Genomic DNA, 24,954 nt, shown 5'->3' with positions numbered 1-24,954 from the left:
AGCATTGTGACATGTGACACGTTGTGACTTGTAGATCTGTCAGGCATTAGAGCCCATTCGCTAGAATTATATTCTAGTAATTGTATCTAGTTATATCTTCCGTTATATCTAACAGGACTAAATGATGATTGTGTCTGCAGGTGGATCCCACTCCGTACTATGACGCATGTGTGTTTGACTCGTGCGCCTGCGACAGCGGTGGAGACTGCGAGTGTTTCTGCACGGCTGTGGCTGCATATGCTGAAGCATGCAATGAAGCTGGTGCATGCATCGCATGGAGAACTCCCAGGATCTGCCGTGAGTACCCCACCATACTGATTTACCCCCTTAACCACTGCCGTGAGTACCCCACCATACTGATTTACCCCCTTAACCACTGCTGTGAGTACCCCACCATACTGATTTACCCCCTGAAACACAGTCATGAGTACCCCACCATACTGATTTACCACCTGAAACACAGTCGTAAGTACCCCACCATACTGATTTACCCCCTGAAACACTGCCGTGAGTACCCCACATACTGATTTACCCCCTTAACCACTGTCGTGAGAACCCCACCATACTGATTTACCCCCTTAACCACTGTCGTGAGTACCCCACCATACTGATTTACCCCCTTAACCACTGCCGTGAGTACCCCACCATACTGATTTACCCCCTGAAACACAGTCGTGAGTACCCCACCGTACCGATTCACACCGTGAGTACCCCACCATACTGATTTACCCCCTAAACGATGTTATTTTGCCAAGATAAAAGTACTGCACACAGTAAATCCTGAGTGTTGATTCAACTCTGACAGTGTACAAATGGAGCCAAAAAGACGCGTGTCCATTTGGTTGCGGATCGGGTTTCAAGGGCCTCACATTTTGCACCTGAACCCGATGCTGGGCCAGTAAATTTCCAGCAGATTATTTACTAGCAATACCATTTACAGTTTAGGCTGATTCAGAGCAACAATAAGCAAGGTAATCACAAACATAGAATGCAGAGAGACAGTGGAGTGCCTCAGTAAACTAGGATCACAGGTAAACAATGAACCTACAGTAGCATCTGCTTTAATAGCATTCTATCTAAATAACATTCTAAACATTGTGGTCAATACAATTTCAGCTCTGTTCTGTGACTACTACAACCCCCCTGGTGGCTGTGAGTGGCATTACAAACCATGTGGGTCTCCTTGTCTGAAGACCTGCCGGAACCCGTCAGGAACCTGCTCCTCACAGATACCTCCTTTGGAAGGTAATTTATACCACATAGTATGTTCCCTAGAATGTATATAATATATACCTCCTCTAGAAGGTATTTAAAAAATATACAGTATGTGCACTATAGTCCATGTCATTTAGAAGGTACAGCATATGTGTAATCTAGAAGGTACTGCGCAAAGCCCATGTATACAGTACATGTCATTGTACCACCTCTAGAAGAAGAACTGTTTCCATTTACATTTTAAGATGTAGACTATTATAATAGGTGGATTTGTACCAGTTAGCCAGATAACTGATTGTACCAGTTAGCCAGATAACTGATAATGAATGTATGGAACTGTGTGAATGCCTGGTTGAATGTGTTATTTTCCTAAAAGGTTGCTATCCAAAATGTCCTCCCGCCCAACCCTACTTTGATGAGGATTCCATGAAATGTGTGGCAAGAGAACAGTGCGGCTGCTATGACCAAGACAGGAAACACTACAACAACGGTGACAACGTACCAACCACAGAGAACTGTCAGACATGGTACGTCTTTAAAACCCAGTAAAAAAATCTCTGCTTGACACATCCAAAAATGAAATATGAAAATACACCTTTTATGTTTTTTTGTTGTTGTTTTGTTTTCCCTCTCCTGAAGCATTTGTAATTCCTCGACCATCAAATGCCATTATGATGCTCAAGGTATGGACGCATTACTACTAATAGCAAACATTGTGTGTGTGTGTGTGTGTGTGTGTGTGTGTGTGTGTGTGTGTGTGTGTGTGTGTGTGTGTGTGTGTGTGTGTGTGTGTGTGTGTGTGTGTGTGTGTGTGTGTGTGTGTATTTTGTGTGTGTATTACCTTCCAAAATCTTTTGTTTGCATCTTTTGAAAATGTTGGACATTTTGGAAATGGGGAGGGCTGGTTGAAAGTGTTTAACACTGATAAAACATGTGTTCCGCATTACAGAGTGTTACTGTACATACAATCAGAAGAAATATCAGCATGGCCAGACCCTGTACAACACGACAGACGGACATGGTAACTGTTTCACAGCTGTCTGTGGGGTCAATGGTACCATTCACAGGACAACTATATGCCCAACAACTGTATCACCGACCTCTACAGCCGCCACCACGTTTGACTTCACAACAACCTCACCAAGTATGAGACATTTTTACCACTGTTTAAGGAGTGCTTTTCTCATTTTCAACCTTTTCTTCATATACTTTGTCCTCACTAATGCTCATTATAGGATGGCACCATTTCTGTCTACTCACGCTGGGTTTCATTGGTGGGCTGTTCAGAAACCTGCCTACCAACAGCATCAATGGGAATTCCAAGCTAATAGAAACTACAGGCTTTTTCTGCCTGGAAAGACATAGAAGCTATTGTACTTGCATCAATAGAACATAATAATAATCATAATAATAAACAAATATTGAAAATTTAAATGAAATGACAAAACCTGCCTACCAATAATGTCATTGATTGGTCGCAAGTAGACAGAAATGGTGCATTCTTATAATGAGCATTAGTGAGGACCAATTATATTAACATGGTGTAAAAGAATAAGAAAAAAATAACGGGTGTTGCTTTAAACTACTCAACAACTCAACTGTGTTGTCACAGCTAACAGATAACCAACACCTGTGTTTGTGTGTCCAGCTCCCATAGGACCAACAAAGTGCAGTCCCTGCTCATGGTCCCCCTGGTTCGACAGCAGCTTCCCCACGCTGGGAACTCCTGGAGGAGACGATGAAACCTACCATAAGATCCGAGCGGCTGGACACCTCATCTGCGCTAAGCCCAGCCAGATCCAATGCAGAGCGGAGAAGTTCCCCAACGTGACCATAGAGGGTGTCGGTCAGGCGGTGCAGTGCGACCTGGCCAAAGGACTGACCTGCAGGTAGGGATCATGGTACCATTATGAAAATGTGATGTCGCGATTGTTGTGGGGGCTAAATAAATGCGATTAACGCCATTTACGCGATAATCAAAATATACTTGAAACTATTAAACTACTTTTGTCAACCACTTGCACTGCAGCATCCTATGCATAAGTCAAAACTAGCTGCTCTACAAGCTCACAACGCATCGCGTTATGACGTATTGATCTACAAGCTGATCTACAGCTTGTAGATCAGCTATTTTTGGCGAAGAGATTTAGTGTAGACGGGAAAAAAGCGGTCCAAGTACAGATCCAACTGATGTCCAGTGTATGACGAAAGGACAATTTCACGATAAAGTAACATTTCCGCGATATGATTATTGTGAGAGTTTTTTAACGGTAATAACGATTATCATTCAATCCCTGCCTGCAGGAACCAGGACCAGCCGGGCCCGCTGCATCTGTGCTTCAACTACCAGGTCCGGGTTTACTGTTGTGACTATGAAGCTTGTCCGACGACCTCGCCAGCTCCAACTCCAACCACTACAATTACAACTACGCCACCAGCTCCAACTCCAACCACTACAATTACAACTACGCCACCAGCTCCAACTCCAACCACTACAATTACAACTACGCCACCAGCTCCAACTCCAACCACTACAATTACAACTACAGCATTATCGACAACAACACCTACCACAGCAGAAACAACTGAAGGACACTGCAAAACCGTGTGCGAATGGTCCAACTGGATCAACGTGGAGTACCCAGAGTATGGTCCTGAAAACGGGGGGGACAACGAAACAATCAAGAACATAATCAAGCATGGATTCGACATATGTGAGAAACCGGTGGCAGTGCAGTGCCAGGCTCTGTTTCCCCATGGAGTCGGAGTTCCAATATCTCAGACGGGACAAAATGTCATATGCAATAATAAAATTGGGCTGTTATGCCGGAATGATCAACAATTCCCCCCCATATGTTTAGACTATGAGATAAAAGTGAAGTGCTGCAAGAAAGTGAACTGCGGAACAACAAAGCCAGCCGATCAAACATCTACCACAACTTCTGCAACAACACCTACCACAACAGAAGCAACTACTGCTGTGACTACTGCTAAGGTGACGACACCAGAACCACCACCAACAACAACAACAACAACAACAACAACAACAACAACACCTACCACAACTGAGACAACTGCAACAGTTACTACAACACCAACGTCTACAAAGACATCTCCTACAACAACACCACCACCACCAACAACAACGCCTACCACAACAGAAACAACTACATCTGTGATAGCCACAACAGGAGGTTGTCCTGGTCAAATGTCTTGTGATTGGTCGGGTTGGATAAATCTTCAAAAACCCACCCCTGGTCCTGACGGTGGAGTCATTGGATCCATACAGGACATCATTTCTGCTGGTAATAACATCTGTTCAGCTCCAGAAGACATCCAGTGTAGATCCCTCACATACCCAGGTCTTAGCCTGTCACAGTTGGGACAAAATGTAATTTGTAATCCACAAGATGGTTTTGCATGTTACAACAAAAAACTAGGACTTTCACAACAGTGTTTCGATTATGAGGTCAGAGTCAAATGTTGCCGTTGTCAAACACCTACAACTGCAACTACACCTCCAACTACTACAACTGTTACAACAACACCTCCAACTACAACACAAACAACTACAAAGAAATCTCCTTCAACAACTACAACAACGACACCACCAGCTCCAACACCAACCACTACAATTACAACTACACCACCAACAACAACACCTACCACAACAGAAACAACTACAGCGGTGGTACCTACAACAGGACATTGTTCTGGTCAAATGTCTTGTGATTGGTCAGGTTGGATCACTCTTCACAAACCCACACCTGGTCCTGACGGTGGAGTCATTGAATCCATGCAGGATATAATTTCTGCTGGTAATATCATCTGTACAGCTCCAGAAGACATCCAGTGTAGAGCCCTCATGTACCCAGGTCTTAGCCTGTCACAGGTGGGACAGGATGTCACTTGTAAACCAGAAGTAGGTTTTGTATGTTACAATAAACAGCAAGGACTTTCACAGCAGTGTTATGATTATCAGGTAAGAGTCAAATGTTGCCGTTGTCAAACACCTACAACTGAAACTACACCTCCAACTACAACACAAACAACTGAAAAGAAATCTCCTTCAACAACTACAACAGTCACTACAACTACAACAACGACACCACCAGCTCCAACACCAACCACTACAATTACAACTACACCACCAACAACAACACCTACCACAACAGAAACAACTACAGCTGTGGTACCTACAACAGGACATTGTTCCGGTCAAATGTCTTGTGATTGGTCAGGTTGGATCACTCTTCACAAACCCACACCTGGTCCTGACGGTGGAGTCATTGAATCCATCCAGGATATCATTTCTGCTGGTAATATCATCTGTTCAGCTCCAGAAGACATCCAGTGTAGAGCCCTCATGTACCCAGGTCTTAGCCTGTCACAGGTGGGACAAGATGTCACTTGTAAACCAGAAGTAGGTTTTGTATGTTACAACAAACTACAAGGACTTTCACAACAGTGTTACGATTATCAGGTCAGAGTCAAATGTTGCCGTTGTCAAACACCAACAACTACAACTACACAAACAACTACAACACAAACAACTACAAAGAAATCTCCTTCAACAACTACAACGGTCACTACAACTACAACAACGACACCACCAGCTCCAACACCAACCACTATAATTACAACTACACCACCACCAACAACACCTACCACAACAGAAACAACTACAGCTGTGATACCTACAACAGGACATTGTTCTGGTCAAATGTCTTGTGATTGGTCAGGTTGGATCACTCTTCACAAACCCACACCTGGTCCTGACGGTGGAGTCATTGAATCCATAAAGGATATCATTTCTGCTGGTAATAACATCTGTTCAGCTCCAGAAGACATCCAGTGTAGAGCCCTCATGTACCCAGGTCTTAGCCTGTCACAGGTGGGACAAGATGTCACTTGTAAACCAGAAGTAGGTTTTGTATGTTACAACAAACAGCAAGGACTTTCACAGCAGTGTTACGATTATCAGGTCAGAGTCAAATGTTGCCGTTGTCAAACACCTACAACTGCATCTACACCTCCAACTACTACAACTGTTACAACAACACCTCCAACTACAACACAAACAACTACAAAGAAATCTCCTTCAACAACTACAACAGTCACTACAACTACAACAACGACACCACCAGCTCCAACACCAACCACTACAATTACAACTACACCACCAACAACAACACCTACCACAACAGAAACAACTACAGCTGTGGTACCTACAACAGGACATTGTTCTGGTCAAATGTCTTGTGATTGGTCAGGTTGGATCACTCTTCACAAACCCACACCTGGTCCTGACGGTGGAGTCATTGAATCCATGCAGGATATCATTTCTGCTGGTAATATCATCTGTTCAGCTCCAGAAGACATCCAGTGTAGAGCCCTCATGTACCCAGGTCTTAGCCTGTCACAAGTGGGACAGGATGTCACTTGTAAACCAGAAGTAGGTTTTGTATGTTACAACAAACAGCAAGGACTTTCACAGCAGTGTTATGATTATCAGGTAAGAGTCAAATGTTGCCGTTGTCAAACACCTACAACTGAAACTACACCTCCAACTACAACACAAACAACTGAAAAGAAATCTCCTTCAACAACTACAACAGTCACTACAACTACAACAACGACACCACCAGCTCCAACACCAACCACTACAATTACAACTACACCACCAACAACAACACCTACCACAACAGAAACAACTACAGCTGTGATACCTACAACAGGACATTGTTCTGGTCAAATGTCTTGTGATTGGTCAGGTTGGATCACTCTTCACAAACCCACACCTGGTCCTGACGGTGGAGTCATTGAATCCATGCAGGATATCATTTCTGCTGGTAATAACATCTGTTCAGCTCCAGAAGACATCCAGTGTAGAGCCCTCATGTACCCAGGTCTTAGCCTGTCACAGGTGGGACAAGATGTCACTTGTAAACCAGAAGTAGGTTTTGTATGTTACAACAAACAGCAAGGACTTTCACAGCAGTGTTACGATTATCAGGTCAGAGTCAAATGTTGCCGTTGTCAAACACCTACAACTGCAACTACACCTCCAACTACTACAACTGTTACAACAACACCTCCAACTACAACACAAACAACTACAAAGAAATCTCCTTCAACAACTACAACAGTCACTACAACTACAACAACGACACCACCAGCTCCAACACCAACCACTACAATTACAACTACACCACCACCACCAACAACAACACCTACCACAACAGAAACAACTACAGCTGTGGTACCTACAACAGGACATTGTTCTGGTCAAATGTCTTGTGATTGGTCAGGTTGGATCACTCTTCACAAACCCACACCTGGTCCTGACGGTGGAGTCATTGAATTCATGCAGGATATCATTTCTGCTGGTAATATCATCTGTTCAGCTCCAGAAGACATCCAGTGTAGAGCCCTCATGTACCCAGGTCTTAGCCTGTCACAAGTGGGACAGGATGTCACTTGTAAACCAGAAGTAGGTTTTGTATGTTACAACAAACAGCAAGGACTTTCACAGCAGTGTTACGATTATCAGGTCAGAGTCAAATGTTGCCGTTGTCAAACACCTACAACTGCATCTACACCTCCAACTACTACAACTGTTACAACAACACCTCCAACTACAACACAAACAACTACAAAGAAATCTCCTTCAACAACTACAACAGTCACTACAACTACAACAACGACACCACCAGCTCCAACACCAACCACTACAATTACAACTACACCACCAACAACAACACCTACCACAACAGAAACAACTACAGCTGTGGTACCTACAACAGGACATTGTTCTGGTCAAATGTCTTGTGATTGGTCAGGTTGGATCACTCTTCACAAACCCACACCTGGTCCTGACGGTGGAGTCATTGAATCCATGCAGGATATCATTTCTGCTGGTAATATCATCTGTTCAGCTCCAGAAGACATCCAGTGTAGAGCCCTCATGTACCCAGGTCTTAGCCTGTCACAAGTGGGACAGGATGTCACTTGTAAACCAGAAGTAGGTTTTGTATGTTACAACAAACAGCAAGGACTTTCACAGCAGTGTTATGATTATCAGGTAAGAGTCAAATGTTGTCGTTGTCAAACACCTACAACTGAAACTACACCTCCAACTACAACACAAACAACTACAAAGAAATCTCCTTCAACAACTACAACAGTCACTACAACTACAACAACGACACCACCAGCTCCAACACCAACCACTACAATTACAACTACACCACCAACAACAACACCTACCACAACAGAAACAACTACAGCTGTGGTACCTACAACAGGACATTGTTCTGGTCAAATGTCTTGTGATTGGTCAGGTTGGATCACTCTTCACAAACCCACACCTGGTCCTGACGGTGGAGTCATTGAATCCATCCAGGATATCATTTCTGCTGGTAATATCATCTGTTCAGCTCCAGAAGACATCCAGTGTAGAGCCCTCATGTACCCAGGTCTTAGCCTGTCACAGGTGGGACAGGATGTCACTTGTAAACCAGAAGTAGGTTTTGTATGTTACAACAAACAGCAAGGACTTTCACAGCAGTGTTACGATTATCAGGTCAGAGTCAAATGTTGCCGTTGTCAAACACCTACAACTGCAACTACACCTCCAACTACTACAACTGTTACAACAACACCTCCAACTACAACACAAACAACTACAAAGAAATCTCCTTCAACAACTACAACAGTCACTACAACTACAACAACGACACCACCAGCTCCAACACCAACCACTACAATTACAACTACACCACCAACAACAACACCTACCACAACAGAAACAACTACAGCTGTGGTACCTACAACAGGACATTGTTCCGGTCAAATGTCTTGTGATTGGTCAGGTTGGATCACTCTTCACAAACCCACACCTGGTCCTGACGGTGGAGTCATTGAATCCATGCAGGATATCATTTCTGCTGGTAATAACATCTGTTCAGCTCCAGAAGACATCCAGTGTAGAGCCCTCATGTACCCAGGTCTTAGCCTGTCACAGGTGGGACAAGATGTCACTTGTAAACCAGAAGTAGGTTTTGTATGTTACAACAAACAGCAAGGACTTTCACAGCAGTGTTACGATTATCAGGTCAGAGTCAAATGTTGCCGTTGTCAAACACCTACAACTGCAACTACACCTCCAACTACTACAACTGTTACAACAACACCTCCAACTACAACACAAACAACTACAAAGAAATCTCCTTCAACAACTACAACAGTCACTACAACTACAACAACGACACCACCAGCTCCAACACCAACCACTACAATTACAACTACACCACCACCACCAACAACAACACCTACCACAACAGAAACAACTACAGCTGTGGTACCTACAACAGGACATTGTTCTGGTCAAATGTCTTGTGATTGGTCAGGTTGGATCACTCTTCACAAACCCACACCTGGTCCTGACGGTGGAGTCATTGAATCCATGCAGGATATCATTTCTGCTGGTAATATCATCTGTTCAGCTCCAGAAGACATCCAGTGTAGAGCCCTCATGTACCCAGGTCTTAGCCTGTCACAAGTGGGACAGGATGTCACTTGTAAACCAGAAGTAGGTTTTGTATGTTACAACAAACAGCAAGGACTTTCACAGCAGTGTTACGATTATCAGGTCAGAGTCAAATGTTGCCGTTGTCAAACACCTACAACTGCATCTACACCTCCAACTACTACAACTGTTACAACAACACCTCCAACTACAACACAAACAACTACAAAGAAATCTCCTTCAACAACTACAACAGTCACTACAACTACAACAACGACACCACCAGCTCCAACACCAACCACTACAATTACAACTACACCACCAACAACAACACCTACCACAACAGAAACAACTACAGCTGTGGTACCTACAACAGGACATTGTTCTGGTCAAATGTCTTGTGATTGGTCAGGTTGGATCACTCTTCACAAACCCACACCTGGTCCTGACGGTGGAGTCATTGAATCCATGCAGGATATCATTTCTGCTGGTAATATCATCTGTTCAGCTCCAGAAGACATCCAGTGTAGAGCCCTCATGTACCCAGGTCTTAGCCTGTCACAAGTGGGACAGGATGTCACTTGTAAACCAGAAGTAGGTTTTGTATGTTACAACAAACAGCAAGGACTTTCACAGCAGTGTTATGATTATCAGGTAAGAGTCAAATGTTGTCGTTGTCAAACACCTACAACTGAAACTACACCTCCAACTACAACACAAACAACTACAAAGAAATCTCCTTCAACAACTACAACAGTCACTACAACTACAACAACGACACCACCAGCTCCAACACCAACCACTACAATTACAACTACACCACCAACAACAACACCTACCACAACAGAAACAACTACAGCTGTGGTACCTACAACAGGACATTGTTCTGGTCAAATGTCTTGTGATTGGTCAGGTTGGATCACTCTTCACAAACCCACACCTGGTCCTGACGGTGGAGTCATTGAATCCATCCAGGATATCATTTCTGCTGGTAATATCATCTGTTCAGCTCCAGAAGACATCCAGTGTAGAGCCCTCATGTACCCAGGTCTTAGCCTGTCACAGGTGGGACAGGATGTCACTTGTAAACCAGAAGTAGGTTTTGTATGTTACAACAAACAGCAAGGACTTTCACAGCAGTGTTACGATTATCAGGTCAGAGTCAAATGTTGCCGTTGTCAAACACCTACAACTGCAACTACACCTCCAACTACTACAACTGTTACAACAACACCTCCAACTACAACACAAACAACTACAAAGAAATCTCCTTCAACAACTACAACAGTCACTACAACTACAACAACGACACCACCAGCTCCAACACCAACCACTACAATTACAACTACACCACCAACAACAACACCTACCACAACAGAAACAACTACAGCTGTGGTACCTACAACAGGACATTGTTCCGGTCAAATGTCTTGTGATTGGTCAGGTTGGATCACTCTTCACAAACCCACACCTGGTCCTGACGGTGGAGTCATTGAATCCATCCAGGATATCATTTCTGCTGGTAATATCATCTGTTCAGCTCCAGAAGACATCCAGTGTAGAGCCCTCATGTACCCAGGTCTTAGCCTGTCACAGGTGGGACAAGATGTCACTTGTAAACCAGAAGTAGGTTTTGTATGTTACAACAAACTACAAGGACTTTCACAACAGTGTTACGATTATCAGGTCAGAGTCAAATGTTGCCGTTGTCAAACACCAACAACTACAACTACACAAACAACTACAAAGAAATCTCCTTCAACAACTACAACGGTCACTACAACTACAACAACGACACCACCAGCTCCAACACCAACCACTACAATTACAACTACACCACCACCAACAACACCTACCACAACAGAAACAACTACAGCTGTGATACCTACAACAGGACATTGCTCTGGTCAAATGTCTTGTGATTGGTCAGGTTGGATCACTCTTCACAAACCCACACCTGGTCCTGACGGTGGAGTCATTGAATCCATAAAGGATATCATTTCTGCTGGTAATATAATCTGTTCAGCTCCAGAAGACATCCAGTGTAGAGCCCTCATGTACCCAGGTCTTAGCCTGTCACAGGTGGGACAAGATGTCACTTGTAAACCAGAAGTAGGTTTTGTATGTTACAACAAACAGCAAGGACTTTCACAGCAGTGTTACGATTATCAGGTCAGAGTCAAATGTTGCCGTTGTCAAACACCTACAACTGCAACTACACCTCCAACTACAACACAAACAACTACAAAGAAATCTCCTTCAACAACTACAACGGTCACTACAACTACAACAACGACAACGACAACACCAGCTCCAACACCAACCACTACAATTACAACTACACCACCACCAACAACAACACCTACCACAACAGAAACAACTACAGCTGTGATACCTACAACAGGACATTGTTCTGGTCAAATGTCTTGTGATTGGTCAGGTTGGATCACTCTTCACAAACCCACACCTGGTCCTGACGGTGGAGTCATTGAATCCATGCAGGATATCATTTCTGCTGGTAATAACATCTGTTCAGCTCCAGAAGACATCCAGTGTAGAGCCCTCATGTACCCAGGTCTTAGCCTGTCACAGGTGGGACAAGATGTCACTTGTAAATCAGAAGTAGGTTTTGTATGTTACAACAAACAGCAAGGACTTTCACAGCAGTGTTATGATTATCAGGTCAGAGTCAAATGTTGTAGTTGTCAAACACTTACTACTACAACTACTACAACTGTTACAACTACACCTCCAACTACAACACCAACGACTACAAAGAAATCTCCTTCAACAACTACAACGGTCACTACAACTACAACAACGACACCACCAGCTCCAACACCAACCACTACAAGTGCAACAGTTACTACAACACCAACGACTACAAAGACATCTCCTACAACAACTACAACGGTAACTACAACCCAAACTACAACAACTACACCACCAGCTCCAACTCCAACATCAACAACTACAATTACTGCAACAGAAACAACTCTCCCCATATGGACAGGCCCAACACCTACGCAGCCTACTCCCGGACCGCAATGTACATGCCGTGATAGTAATGGAGCAAAAATTCTTGTTGGTAAGTTCAGTTATGCCTCTCGGTATAAGGTTGTGTGTATGTGTGTGTGTGTGTGTGTGTGTGTGTGTGTGTGTGTGTGTGTGTGTGTGTGTGTGTGTGTTTGTTCAAATGTTGTTTTATTATTGTATGCTACATGAAAATTAAGTCTGTCTAAATCCAAATATAATGCTTAATGTGGCCGTTTCTTTAGTTGTATTGTATCCCACTGCTAGTTTCTTAGCATCAATACGGCTCTATTCTCCTCTAATTATATTGTTGCTGTCGGGCAGAAACCTTTTATCTCCGTATAACTTTTGTTTGTGTTTTTTTGGTAAATGATTGCCCTAGTTGATCATACTACAGTGTCACACAAAAGTATCAAAAGTATCAAAAGTAGCAGACATACAAGCTATGTAGATCTGCTACTTTTGCTATTTTTCTTAGTTGAATCCTGAAAAGTTACATTTTTGGACATGTGAGGTTTCCACCCGACGATAGTATATCCATAGCGTTCAGTGTGATGAGCTGATCTGTTTCATCGAAGTCCCTCACAATGCCGACTTTAGGTTCTATCGTCTACAACGTTTCTGACCACGATGGCTGTACGTACACGGGTTACTGCAACGCCAGCTGCCAAGTAGAGATCCGCTACACCTGTCCAACAACTACCCCTACGCCAACCACACCTTCTACCACCACGCCTCAACCTACAACCACGACTGTTCATACATCCACCAGCACAGCTAAACCGCAGAAAGACTGTATAGACACTCTTCCTCACAGAAAGGTGCAGTAGCAATTATTCAAAGTTATGAATAATATACATTTGCTTTATATAAACTCCTCAAAAATAGTCCGGAAACGTATCTTCGGTCGATTACTTCTCCCCTTCGATAACACCAATTAGTAGTGTATTTTATATCGTTGTTATCTGTGATTAGTCACCTTTACAACAAGGTATAACTTGTAAGGATTGTGCCATCGTGGAATGAGCAACACAGCTAAACTAAGCGCCCCCCAAAAATATTAGCCTGGTAAACCCTCCCTCCAGAAATCTCATTTCCATTTGATTTCAGGAGTGAGTCTGGCCTGATCCGCCTTTCTGCAATATTGGCTGTGGGCTGGAGTTGGGCGGGAGTAATACCGTTGACTGACAGCCAATGATAATTTTTCCCCTTCAGCCAATCAGCAGTTCACCAGTGTAATGTGACGCAACGGGACTTTTGAGACGAGCCATGCCCAAAATGGGTTTCCTTATTCGGATACATGGGTGTCACTGCCCGCCCCTACCGGTTCTCTAAATTTTTATTTTTAAATAGGCTTTGTCATGATTCATTGACCACATATATGAAGTTAAACAACTAAATTCTATCCAAACGATATCTTATAAGTAAATTCCGTGCCTCAAAATAGAAGTTAGAGAGCTTTTTGAAGTAAAAAAATAGCGGAGAATATAGCGGACAAGAAAAAGATGGCTGCCGTTCGTGTTTTGGGCTCACTCGAACTCGCCACCTGATTGGCCAACGTAAGCTGTCAATCACAGAACAATGAGCGACGACGCTGATAGGCTCGTCCGTTTGGAGTACACAGCCAATATTGCAGAAAGGCGGATCAGGCCAGACTCACTCCTGGAATCAAATAGAAATGAGATTTCCGGAGGGAGGGTTTACCAGGCTACAAAAATATGCCAAAACCCCTCAATATTCTACTGTTGGTATTCACTCTAGTTTTGAGCGACCTGTCACGTGACTGGCACCTGGACACAATACCGATTGGTATTATTGAAGTAATTGACCAAAGTTAAGTTTCCAGACTTTTTTGAGGACTGTATATACTGTACTATTTATGTGTCTGCTACGGCTGGGGTGACCCCCTAACATGTTAATTGTATCTTGGACATTTCTGCTATACATTTTCACAAGCAATATTGGTTTAGACATATGATGACAGGATACAGATAGGATGATTGGTTCTGAGTTTGTGACAGAGAATAAGAGTCGCACTAAACCCTGATTCATTCCTTAGTATGGGTGGGCTGCGAGCGCCTTTGAGATGTTCAAGTGGTCCAGAAAAGGTTGGGAACCACTTCCCTACACTACAGTAGCCTATTATTATCTATATTTGTGATTTGTTCCCATACAGAGCGGTGAGAGTTGGCAGGAAAACAAGTGTCTCAATGCATATTGTTTCAACGGAGAGATCAGTTATAAGCACCTAAGCAAGGATTGTCACAATGAACCTGTGGGAAGTTGTGCAAACAACTTCCCTCCTGTCCCCGTCAATGCGTCTGGGTGCTGTGCTCAGGAACGATGTCAATGTAAGTCCTAACTGTCAATGTAAGTCCTACCTGTTATCAAGGACAATGCCACTGTATTACACTGTAGGTTTATTGTCTCCACCAGGCCGAAAGGCAAGGCGAGAGTATGTTTTGCACCTTGTCCGTCCGTCTGTGTGTCCGTGTGTCCGTGTGTCCGCTGTGTCAGCTAATCTCCTCCGGCACCGTTGGCCCGGTCGCTGCAAAACTGTGGACACACACTCCCTGAATGCCAAAGCCGAACCTCTGCCTTTTTTCAGATTGGCCTGTTATAGCGCCACCAGGAGGCCGCTTTTTGCAAAACACATTTTTTTAAAGTGCTCCTAGAGCATTTGTCCAAACATCACGCAAATCGGTACAGATTTTTCATATTCCATCCTGATTGGCTAATGTCCGTGAAACTTTGCACACACATTCCCACTATGTCGAGGAAGAAATGCCACTCGAACTTTTTCAAATCAGCCTCATGGTGGCGCTGTAACAGGCCAATTCGTGTTTTTACCTATAACTGCAAAGTGTAAAACTTTGTATGCGCACTCCGAATCAGAATCAGTTTTATTGTCACATCACAGGTTTACAAGGTAAAAAAGTGGGTGAAATTCTTTTTTGTACATCGTTCCCATCGCAACGTTAGTTTCCATAGAAAGAAGAGGGGGGGGGGGGGGGGAGAAGAAGAGGGTGGGGGGCAGGTGGGAAGGAGATCAAAAACAAGAGAGCAACAGAAGGCCAGACAAGTTATCTACATATTTACAAATTACCTGAGATAATAAAAAATAAAAAAACTAAACTAAGCTAAGGTGCCTGAGCATAGCAGCAATGTATTGTATACTGTGCATGTTATACTTATACTGTGCATGATAGACAAAGGACGTTAAGGTGCTTAGAGGAAAAGGAGCACAATAAAAAGACCCAAAAAAGTCAGTGCGTTATACAAGGGATTAAGGTGCAAAAGGTCAGTGCGTGTCCACCTAGAGTGGACTGACCCTAGTATAATCCGCATGTAGCTCCATGAGGGAGTGCAACAAAAGTCATTTGTACCTGGTGTAGTCCACAGGTGTGTCCGAGGGGGGGCTAAAGTCCAAGTAATTGTCCCTGGTATAATCCACAGGTGTGTTCAGGAAGAGCCAGAAAAGTCTGCGCCGCCTGCTGTCAGGCTGCTGAACTCATCCAGGCTTATGCCCCATTCAGCATTCTGACAGCGGCTGGATTGAAACTACACCAAAATCTGGTGGTGGAACTCTTGATACTGCGGTAGAGCCCCTTGCCCGGTCGCGCTCGTTGTAGGGGGTTGAACAGTCTGTGACTTGGGTGGTGCTTGTCCTTGATGATGCGCTTGGCTTTGACCACGCACCGCTTTTTGTACAGTTCCTGGAGCGCTGGGAGCTCGATTCCCATTATCCGCTCTGCCGATCGCACTACTCGTTGTAGGCTGACCTTTTCTCGGGCAGTGCAGTTCCCGTACCAGGCCGTGACACAGCCTGTTAGGATGCCTTCAACAGAACTGTTGTAGTACAGCCTAAGGATGCGACGTCCTACTCCGAGCTTCTTCAGGCGGCGGAGCCAGTACAGTCGCTGCTGAGCCTTTTTCCTCACGTGTGTGGAGTGCGTCTCCCATTTGAGGTCCTCCTCGATGTGTACTCCGAGGAACTTGAACTCGCTGACCCTTTCCACTGCAGCACCGTCGATGAGGATGGGCGCATGGTCTCTCCGCGGCCTCCTGAAGTCCACGATCAGTTCTTTGGTCTTGTCGACGTTGAGAGAGAGGTTGTTCTCACGGCACCAGTGTGCCAGTGATTTGATCTCCTCTCTGTAGTCAGACTCGTCGTTGTTGACGATTCGGCCTATCACTGTCGTGTCGTCCGCGTACTTTATGATGGTGTTGGAGACATGTGTGGCTATGCAGTCATACGTGTACAGGGAGTAGAGGAGAGGGCTCAGCACGCATCCCTGGGGTGCTCCAGTGTTGAGGGTCAGGGGGTCGGATGTGATGCTGCCCATTCTCACCACCTGATGTCGGTTGGACAAGAAGTCCTGTATCCAGTCGCACATGCTTGGGTGTAGCCCTAGGTGTCTGAGCTTTTTGTCAAGTATTGCTGGGACAATGGTGTTGAATGCTGAGCTGTAGTCCACGAACAGCATACGTACATATTTGTCCTTCAGCAGCTTGTTGTCCATGTGCGAGAGGACGGTGTGGAGAGCCATGGCAATAGCGTCGTCGGTGGATCTGTTTTTGCGGTATGCATACTGCCACGGATCCAGCGAGGCAGGTAGCGTGGAGCTGATGTATTCCCTCACCAGTTTCTCGAAACACTTGCTGACGATCGGGGTGAGAGCAACAGGTCTCCAGTCGTTCAGGCATGTCACTTTGGCCTTTTTGGGAATGGGCACAATGGTTGACATTTTGAACCCTGCAGGGACCAAAGCCAGGGAGAGGGAGAGGTTAAAGATGTCAGCGAAGACACCCGCCAGCTGGTCTGCACATGTCTTAAGGACCCGGCCTGGAATCCCATCAGGTCCGGCTGCCTTGTGGATGTTGACCCGTGTGAAGGCTGTACGCACTTCTCTCTCCGAGATGGTTAGAGGAGGGTTCTCCTCTGCTGGTGCTGCTGATGGCCCCGCTTGGCTGCCGCGGTTGGAGCTGATCTCAAACCGGCCGTAGAAAGTGTTCAGTTCGTTGGGGAGGGAGGCAGGCGGGTTCACCTCGCTTCTGGTTCTTGTTTTGCAGTCTGTCAAGGTGTGTACTGCCTGCCATGTGCTCCTGATGTCGCCACTGCTGAGTTTGTCTTGCATCTTTTTTGTGTAGGCCTTTTTCGCCTTCCTGATGGCGCTGTTTAGGGCCGCGCGCGTCGTGTTGCGCGTTTCCACGTCGCCAGATTTGAAACCAGCGTCCCGTTCATGCAGATGTGCACGTACTCCGCTGTCCATCCATGGTTTCTGATTGGGATAGATCCGAACTGTCTTTTTTGGGACTATGTCATCTATGCACTTGCTGATAAAGCCAGTGACTGAGTCTGAGAGTTCGTTGATGTTATTCCCAGCGGCGTTCTTAAACATCCCCCAGTCAGTCTGGTAGAAGCAGGATTGTAGCATAGCGTCTGTGTCCTCAGACCAGATTCGGATTTCCTTCTCAACGACCGGCTCCCTTTTTAGCCTCTGTTTGTAGGCAGGTAGCAGCTGGATGGCGTCGTGGTCAGAGCTTCCTAGCGGTGGGCGGCGGAGAGCTTTGTATCCATCCTTGAAGGGCGTGTAGCAGTGGTCAAGAATATTGTCACCACGGGTACTGCAGGCGACATGCTGGTGGAATTTGGGAAAGACCTTTTTTAAGTCTGTCCGGTTGAAGTCGCCTAGGCAGATGACTGCGCAGTCCGGGTGGCGATTTTCTTGTGCACTGATCGCCTGGTGTAATTCCCTCATAGCTGTGTCCTTATTAGCTCCAGGATGAATGTAAACAACGGCTACAATCACGATGCTGAAGTCGCGTGGTAGGTAGAAAGGACGGCAGGCTATGATTAAAAGTTCAAGGTCTGGTGAGCAGTGACTGTCTAGGATTTTAACATCTTTGCACCAGTTGTTGTTGATCAAGGCACAAACTCCCCCCCCACGTTGCTTACCGCTCAGTACAGGATCTCTGTCCTTCCTATACGCGGTGAAGCCAGGAGGAGTGATAGAAGAATCAGATGCTAACTCCGTTAGCCACGTCTCTGTTAGCACAACAACACAAGTCCTCCTCGTCTCTGCGTTGTATTTAACGCGCGCCAGTAAGTCGTCCATAGTGGTCACTGTTCTTGATTCACACAGAGATCTAACGTTCGCTAGCAGGATTGAAGGCAGTGCAGGTTTATATCCACGTTTTGTTGTTCTTACGAGAACTCCCGCTCTAGTACCTCTTCGCCACGGTCTTTTTCGTCGGGGGTTTGTTGATCCAACAAAGGGAACAAAGGGGTCCCCACCCCCCACCCAGCCGAGTGGAAGGTTTTCAGCAAAAAAGTCCGGAATTCTGTGTGTAATCGCTGTGCTAATGTCCATAAGTGCTTGTCTGTCATAACTCCTTAGACACGCGACGGTGTAGGGAAAGAAGAGAAGGCTAAAAAATACTAAAAAGATGGAAAAACGTTGCGATGTTACGGAGCATGTACGAATGCGGCCGTCCTTCATGGCGCTTCCGGTTAAGGCCTCCCTAGAGGTCAAGGAAAAAACCTTTGCCCTGCATTTTTCACATCTGCCTTTTATAGCGCCACCAGGAGGCCAACTTATGACGCAAATCATGAACACAGCGTCCGATTGCGGTCAAACTTTGAGCGCACATTCACACTATGTTGAGGAACAAATGCCACCCTTTTAACATTGGCCTGTTATAGCACCACCAGCAGGTCTAATTTAGCAAAACACATTTTTGGAACAAAATGCCTCAAATCATGAATGCATTGCTGTCCGATTACCGTGCAAGGCCTATTGGCCTATTATAGCGCCACCAGGAGGCCACAATAACCTACCTGACCTGGCGGAGACCTGTGCTCCGAGGAGCACTTTCTCTAGTGGTTTATGGTTTATTAAGGATCTCCATTAGTCTACACCATAGTGGAGACAATATTCTTCCTGGGGTCCAGGCAAAAAAATCACAATACAAAGCATACAATGCAGTACAGCATGATCAATGTTAGCGAACAAAAAACACAAACTTAGAGCACAAAATTTACTTTAACAGTAAAAAAAAGAATACAAAAACAAAGAATTAAAAAAACATACCAGGTTGCTCTGTCCGAAAATACCAAAAATAATAAAACCTAATCTAATCTAATGGCTGTGATATATTTAAGGCTTTTTATATTCAAGTCCAAGGCTTCGTTCTGCCAGCAGTGAAAGCAGCGATAGTTTTGAACAGACGTTAGCTGAGGAGAGTAGGAGGTAGGCTACTAGTCCCACGAGCCAAACTCCAGGAGGTACAGACACCTCTGAAATCCCTCTCTAGTGACCATGCACAAACAGAACGTACCTCTGTTACAAATTCCCCACAGTGTATCAGGATATCCAGGTATTAAAGGACGACTTCACCCATTTTCAACCTATCTTCATATAATTGGTCCTCACTAATACTCATGATAAAATGGTACCATTTTTGTCTACTCGTCTGTGTCTCATAGGAGGACTGTGGACAGCTCAGATACCCGTCTACCAGTGACATCATCGTAGGGCAGGATTTTTTTTCCAACATTTCACGTTTTTTATTTCGAGTTTTATTAACGACAATGGCTTCTATTATTGCAATGCAACCTTCCAGGAATAGAAAGCCTGCAGTTTCTATTAGCTTGGATTCCCCATTGATGATGTCACTGGTAGACGGGACTCTGAACTGTCCACTGCCCTCCTCTCGAGTAGAATTTGTTTTAACCATTTTATCATGAGCATTAGTGAGGACCAATTATATGAAGATAGGTTGAAAATGGGTGAAGTCGTCCTTTAAAACCACTGGTTCCAGGCTCCAGCGCTGACTGTCCGCAATGTTTCAGTCGCTCGAGACCAATGGAGCGAGCTGTGGTTGTTGCGAGGCAAATTCATAGATCAGATTACTGAGTGGGCGGGTCATTTGTCTGTTCAAAGCTTTTTTTCCCGGACAGACCAGCGGATAGAGGTTTGTGTTCGATTGGACTCTCTGTGAAGTTAGTCCTACCTGTTCTCAGGAACAATGTAAATGTAAGGCATTACTCTGTAAAATTCGAAAGAGTCAGGATCAACGTTGTGATTTGAAAATGAGGGACATTTTGCCCATGTTGGGGGGTATTCGTTTTTTGTTTTAATGTAGCGATTTGACTCGGTTTTAAACCAGTCAAAGATGTTTGGAGACCACCTCCAACCACTGCAGATGTGCTCTTTAGACTATACAGATTGGTTACATTAATCTTCTATAAATCAACATAGGTCCCACATTGTAGCTTTAACGTAGCTTTAACATTCATTTGGAAATGTTCAATCCTTGTAAATGACACCAACTTCTTGCCCTGTGTATGAAGGTGTCTGCTACGGCTGGGGTGACCCCCACTACGTCACCTTCGATGGCACCTACTACGGTTTCCAAGGCAACTGTTCCTATTGGCTGGTGAAGGAGATCGTCCCCAAGTACGAGTTCAGTGTTTCGATCGACAACTACTACTGCGACGCCCGTGACGGCCTGTCCTGTCCTGGCACCATCGTGGTCTACTACAGGAGCTACAAGATCCTGATCACTCAGAAGGACATCGATGGACATCCCAACAACATGGTAACTTATTTCTCATTATGACTACAAGACCTAAGTGAACCGTGTTGTGCCGCGTAACGTGTCCACAGGTTCTGGATTTGTTTCCATACGCTACAACTGGGTTTCACATAAGGTTCTGGATTTGTTTCCTTAAGGTCTCAAATAAGGTTCTCAGAAACTAATTTGGGCCCTGCTCAGGAGGTGGTTCACAGAACACGAGTTCTGTGAACTTAATACCTTATTTTTGTTTTTCATTAGTTTTTTTCTTATGACGTACCTCCCCCTTCAGGGGCGGTTGTGGTTATAATAAAAACATGAACAAAAAACTGAAAAGGAAGAACTTCAGAGGTTCTGGAAAGTGTACTTAGAAGGACCGACCGATTACCCACATGGTATTACAGTTTTCCTGTCGGCCTTCTTCCGTTTTTTAACCCTTATTCTCTTAAGCCCACAAAATAAAAGAAATAGCCTATATGCATATGCTGTGAATTTGTGAAAAATGTTAAGAACATTCTTTCGATCTTTTGAATTATTATAATTTTTTTTATCTTTTGAGGTGTTTCTATATCTTTAAAATATATATATATATACTGCATATGTTCTGAAATATCTTTTAAATCTTAGATTTTCGTGAACGACAAGCGTGTGAAGGCGGCCGCCTACCAGAACCAGTACTTCATGATCACCACCACGGGTATCGAGACGAAGCTGTTCATCCCTGCCATCGGCGCCAAGGTCACCTTCTCTGGGCTCATCTTCAGCATCAGCCTGTCCTGGGAGAAGTTCCACGGCAACACCCAGGGACAGTGTGGTCAGTGACGCTATTCACTATGCTTCTAGAATGTCTCTTATATGCACTAATTGCTTTTATTGTGCCTCGCATCTGATGTGACTGTATGCTGTTCAGTGGAAAAAGTACTCACATTTTTCTCTCACTTAAAAAATAAAATAAAAATACTGTTACAAGTACAAGTCCGGAATCAAAAATGTACTTGAGTAAAAGTGTCGCGACCAAGCGTCGTAATGTGACGCATTGTGAGATTGTAGATCTGCTATTTTCAAGATTTTCATACATTTGAAAACTGAAATGGGACAATCTGCATAATGAGTACTTTCTACTTTTGGTACTTTAAGTACATTTTGATACCAATACTTTTGTATACTTTTACTCAAGTCAATTTAGAATTCCAGACTTTTACTTGTAACAGAGTGTTTCTACATTGCATTGCAGTATTGATACTTTTACTTAAGTAAAAAATGTGTGGTCTTGAGCTAAAGCTTTTGGGAACCACTGATCCATGATGTGGCTTCCTTTAGGTACGTGTGACAACAACCGGTCTGACGACTGCAGGCTGCCCAGTGGGAAGATCGACTCGTCCTGTCCCCACATGGCACATGAGTGGCACCTCAACGATACCGCATGTGACGTCCCCGTCAACCCCACGCCCACTCCCAAACCTGGACACTGTGACGCCACAATCTGTGATGTCATCGAGAGCAGGTATGTGTGTGTGTGTGTGTGTGTGTGTGTGTGTGTGTGTGTGTGTGTGTGTGTGTGTGTGTGTGTGTGTGTGTGTGTGTGTGTGTGTGTGTGTGTGCGTGCGTGCGTGCGTGCGTGCGTGCGTGCGTGCGTGCGTGCGTGCGTGTGTGCGCGCGCGTGTGTGCGTGTGTGTGTGTATCTATGCATAGTGTGTCACGATGCAACGCATTGTACACTTGTAGATCTGTAACTTTTTGGAAATTTTCTGGAATATCTTTGTGTTTTGGTCTAAATGTCAATGCAGCAGTGCATTGATATTAAAAAGAAAATGTACTTGTCATTTGTACTTTTGAACACTTTTGAATGGTTCCCTTTAACGAGTCCTATATTTGTAAATGTACAGCAGACGTGAAGTACAAAAAAAACTGGTCCTTTAACGGTTCCAAATGTGATGAAACTGATTCCGGTTCCTCAATGTTGGATCCGGGTTCCTCCGGTTCCAGATCTCCCAACCCTATAGTCTTGACGTAACGTTTGGTCTGTTCCTTGCAGTGTGTTTGAGGCGTGTCACAAGCTGGTCCCCTACGAGCCCTTCGTGCAGGCGTGCAAATTCGACGTGTGTCAGATGAACATCAGCATCATCGGCTGCACCAGCCTGCAGACGTACGCTGACGCCTGCGCCGAGGCCGGAGTGTGTCTGGACTGGAGGAAGGCCACCCATGGTCAATGTGGTAAGTGTAACGGTCGAACGGCGTTGTGTTGTGGATAGGGCTGTCACGATTACAAATTTAAGTTGACGATTAATGGTCACTCAAATAATTGCGATTAACACATGCCAAGCCCGTAGATCTACCAGCTGGTAAATCCACCCGTTACCCGTCAATCCCGTAGATCTAAGGGCTAGGGTCTTTTTAGTGGTCTGCGTTAGATTCCCCCCTCCAGCACATGGTGGGATAATATTTTTCATGTAGATGACGGAGAAGTTGAAAAAACACGTGATCTGGTCACGTGATCACATAAACACGTCTCACACAAAAGAGTCCGAGCCGTGGGGCCGCGGGTAACAGTGTCCGCCGCCATTACAAACATGTTGTAATAATAATCTAAATTTACAAAGTAACTAGCAACTAAAGTTTTCAAATAATTGTAGTGGAGTAAAAGTACAATATTTGCCTCTGAGATGTAATGGAGTAGAGGTGTGTGTGTGTGTGTGTGTGTGTGTGTGTGTGTGTGTGTGTGTGTGTGTGTGTGTGTGTGTGTGTGTGTGTGTGTGTGTGTGTGTGTGTGTGTGTGTGTGTGTGTGTTTTAGCCCACTGAGGGGAGATGTTTTCATTCTTCTACACAGCTCCTATTGATAAAGTATAGGGTTAGGTGAGTGGTCAGTATTAGGTCTCCGATAGCCACAGTTTTGATGTTTTTTACTGCTTCTCTGTACACAGATTACAAATGTCCCAGTCCTAAGGTGTATCGGGCCTGTGGTCCCTGTGTGGAGCCCACGTGTAATGCCAGGTACTGTAGGTCATTGCTTCTCAAAGTGGGGTCCATGGGGGGGGGGGGGGGGGGGGGGGTGTAACAGGGGGCTGAAATAAAAATAGGACTGAAGTGGTTAATGTATGCTTTGTAATAATAATCAAAATCTACAAAGTAACTAGTAACTAAAGTTTTCAAATAGTTGTAGTGGAATAAAAGTACAATATTTGCCTCTGAGATGTGGTGGAGTAGAAGTAAAAGTATTGACATTTGGAAATACTTACTTAGTAAAGTAAAAGTACCTCACAATTGTACTTAAGCACAGTACTTGAGTAAATGTACTTTAGTTACTTTACACCACTGTGTTCAGTTCTGTTATTCTGTTCTGTTCACAGCAGTGTTAATTTTCTCGACTACAATGATGTCGAAAAATGTTAGTCAACGACCTTTTGTCACTGACAAAAAAAGAAATATAACTAAATAAAAACTAAGCTATGATGAGTAAAACTATGACTAAATACAACAAATAAAAACTAGACTAAAATGTTAGGGAGGGTGGACTAGTGGAGAAGAGATCCAGTAGAACTAAGACAAGTCATTTTATGTTTAGTTGTGCAAGCATAAAAATTAAAAAAGCCAATCT

General features: G+C 44.5%; 1 protein-coding gene across 1 annotated transcript in view; it reads left to right on the top strand.

Annotated features, from left to right (window-relative positions):
* Positions 1 to 24,954, top strand: part of LOC308091627 (uncharacterized protein) — a 69,369-nt gene that overhangs the window by 33,169 nt on the left and 11,246 nt on the right. The window contains exons 27-52 of the mRNA XM_080437289.1: positions 141 to 297; positions 1,117 to 1,245; positions 1,592 to 1,742; positions 1,855 to 1,898; positions 2,165 to 2,359; positions 2,864 to 3,104; positions 3,520 to 4,297; positions 4,690 to 4,906; positions 5,276 to 5,407; positions 5,699 to 5,905; positions 5,958 to 6,730; positions 7,237 to 7,477; positions 7,769 to 8,008; positions 8,378 to 8,509; positions 8,559 to 10,343; positions 10,478 to 10,609; positions 10,901 to 11,140; positions 11,432 to 11,623; positions 11,772 to 12,833; positions 13,379 to 13,599; positions 14,955 to 15,129; positions 21,135 to 21,382; positions 21,986 to 22,172; positions 22,679 to 22,862; positions 23,394 to 23,572; positions 24,281 to 24,350. Of these exons, the coding sequence (XP_080293415.1) occupies positions 141 to 297; positions 1,117 to 1,245; positions 1,592 to 1,742; positions 1,855 to 1,898; positions 2,165 to 2,359; positions 2,864 to 3,104; positions 3,520 to 4,297; positions 4,690 to 4,906; positions 5,276 to 5,407; positions 5,699 to 5,905; positions 5,958 to 6,730; positions 7,237 to 7,477; positions 7,769 to 8,008; positions 8,378 to 8,509; positions 8,559 to 10,343; positions 10,478 to 10,609; positions 10,901 to 11,140; positions 11,432 to 11,623; positions 11,772 to 12,833; positions 13,379 to 13,599; positions 14,955 to 15,129; positions 21,135 to 21,382; positions 21,986 to 22,172; positions 22,679 to 22,862; positions 23,394 to 23,572; positions 24,281 to 24,350 (8,312 nt within the window). The remainder of the gene's footprint in view (positions 1 to 140; positions 298 to 1,116; positions 1,246 to 1,591; positions 1,743 to 1,854; positions 1,899 to 2,164; positions 2,360 to 2,863; positions 3,105 to 3,519; positions 4,298 to 4,689; positions 4,907 to 5,275; positions 5,408 to 5,698; positions 5,906 to 5,957; positions 6,731 to 7,236; positions 7,478 to 7,768; positions 8,009 to 8,377; positions 8,510 to 8,558; positions 10,344 to 10,477; positions 10,610 to 10,900; positions 11,141 to 11,431; positions 11,624 to 11,771; positions 12,834 to 13,378; positions 13,600 to 14,954; positions 15,130 to 21,134; positions 21,383 to 21,985; positions 22,173 to 22,678; positions 22,863 to 23,393; positions 23,573 to 24,280; positions 24,351 to 24,954) is intronic.

The sequence above is a fragment of the Gymnoscopelus braueri genome (genome assembly GCF_963280865.1).
Source record: "Gymnoscopelus braueri genome assembly, chromosome: 9".
Lineage (NCBI taxonomy): Eukaryota > Metazoa > Chordata > Actinopteri > Myctophiformes > Myctophidae > Gymnoscopelus > Gymnoscopelus braueri.
The sequence above is the reverse complement of the archived record's forward strand: the minus strand, read 5'-3'. Positions and strand labels throughout refer to the sequence as shown.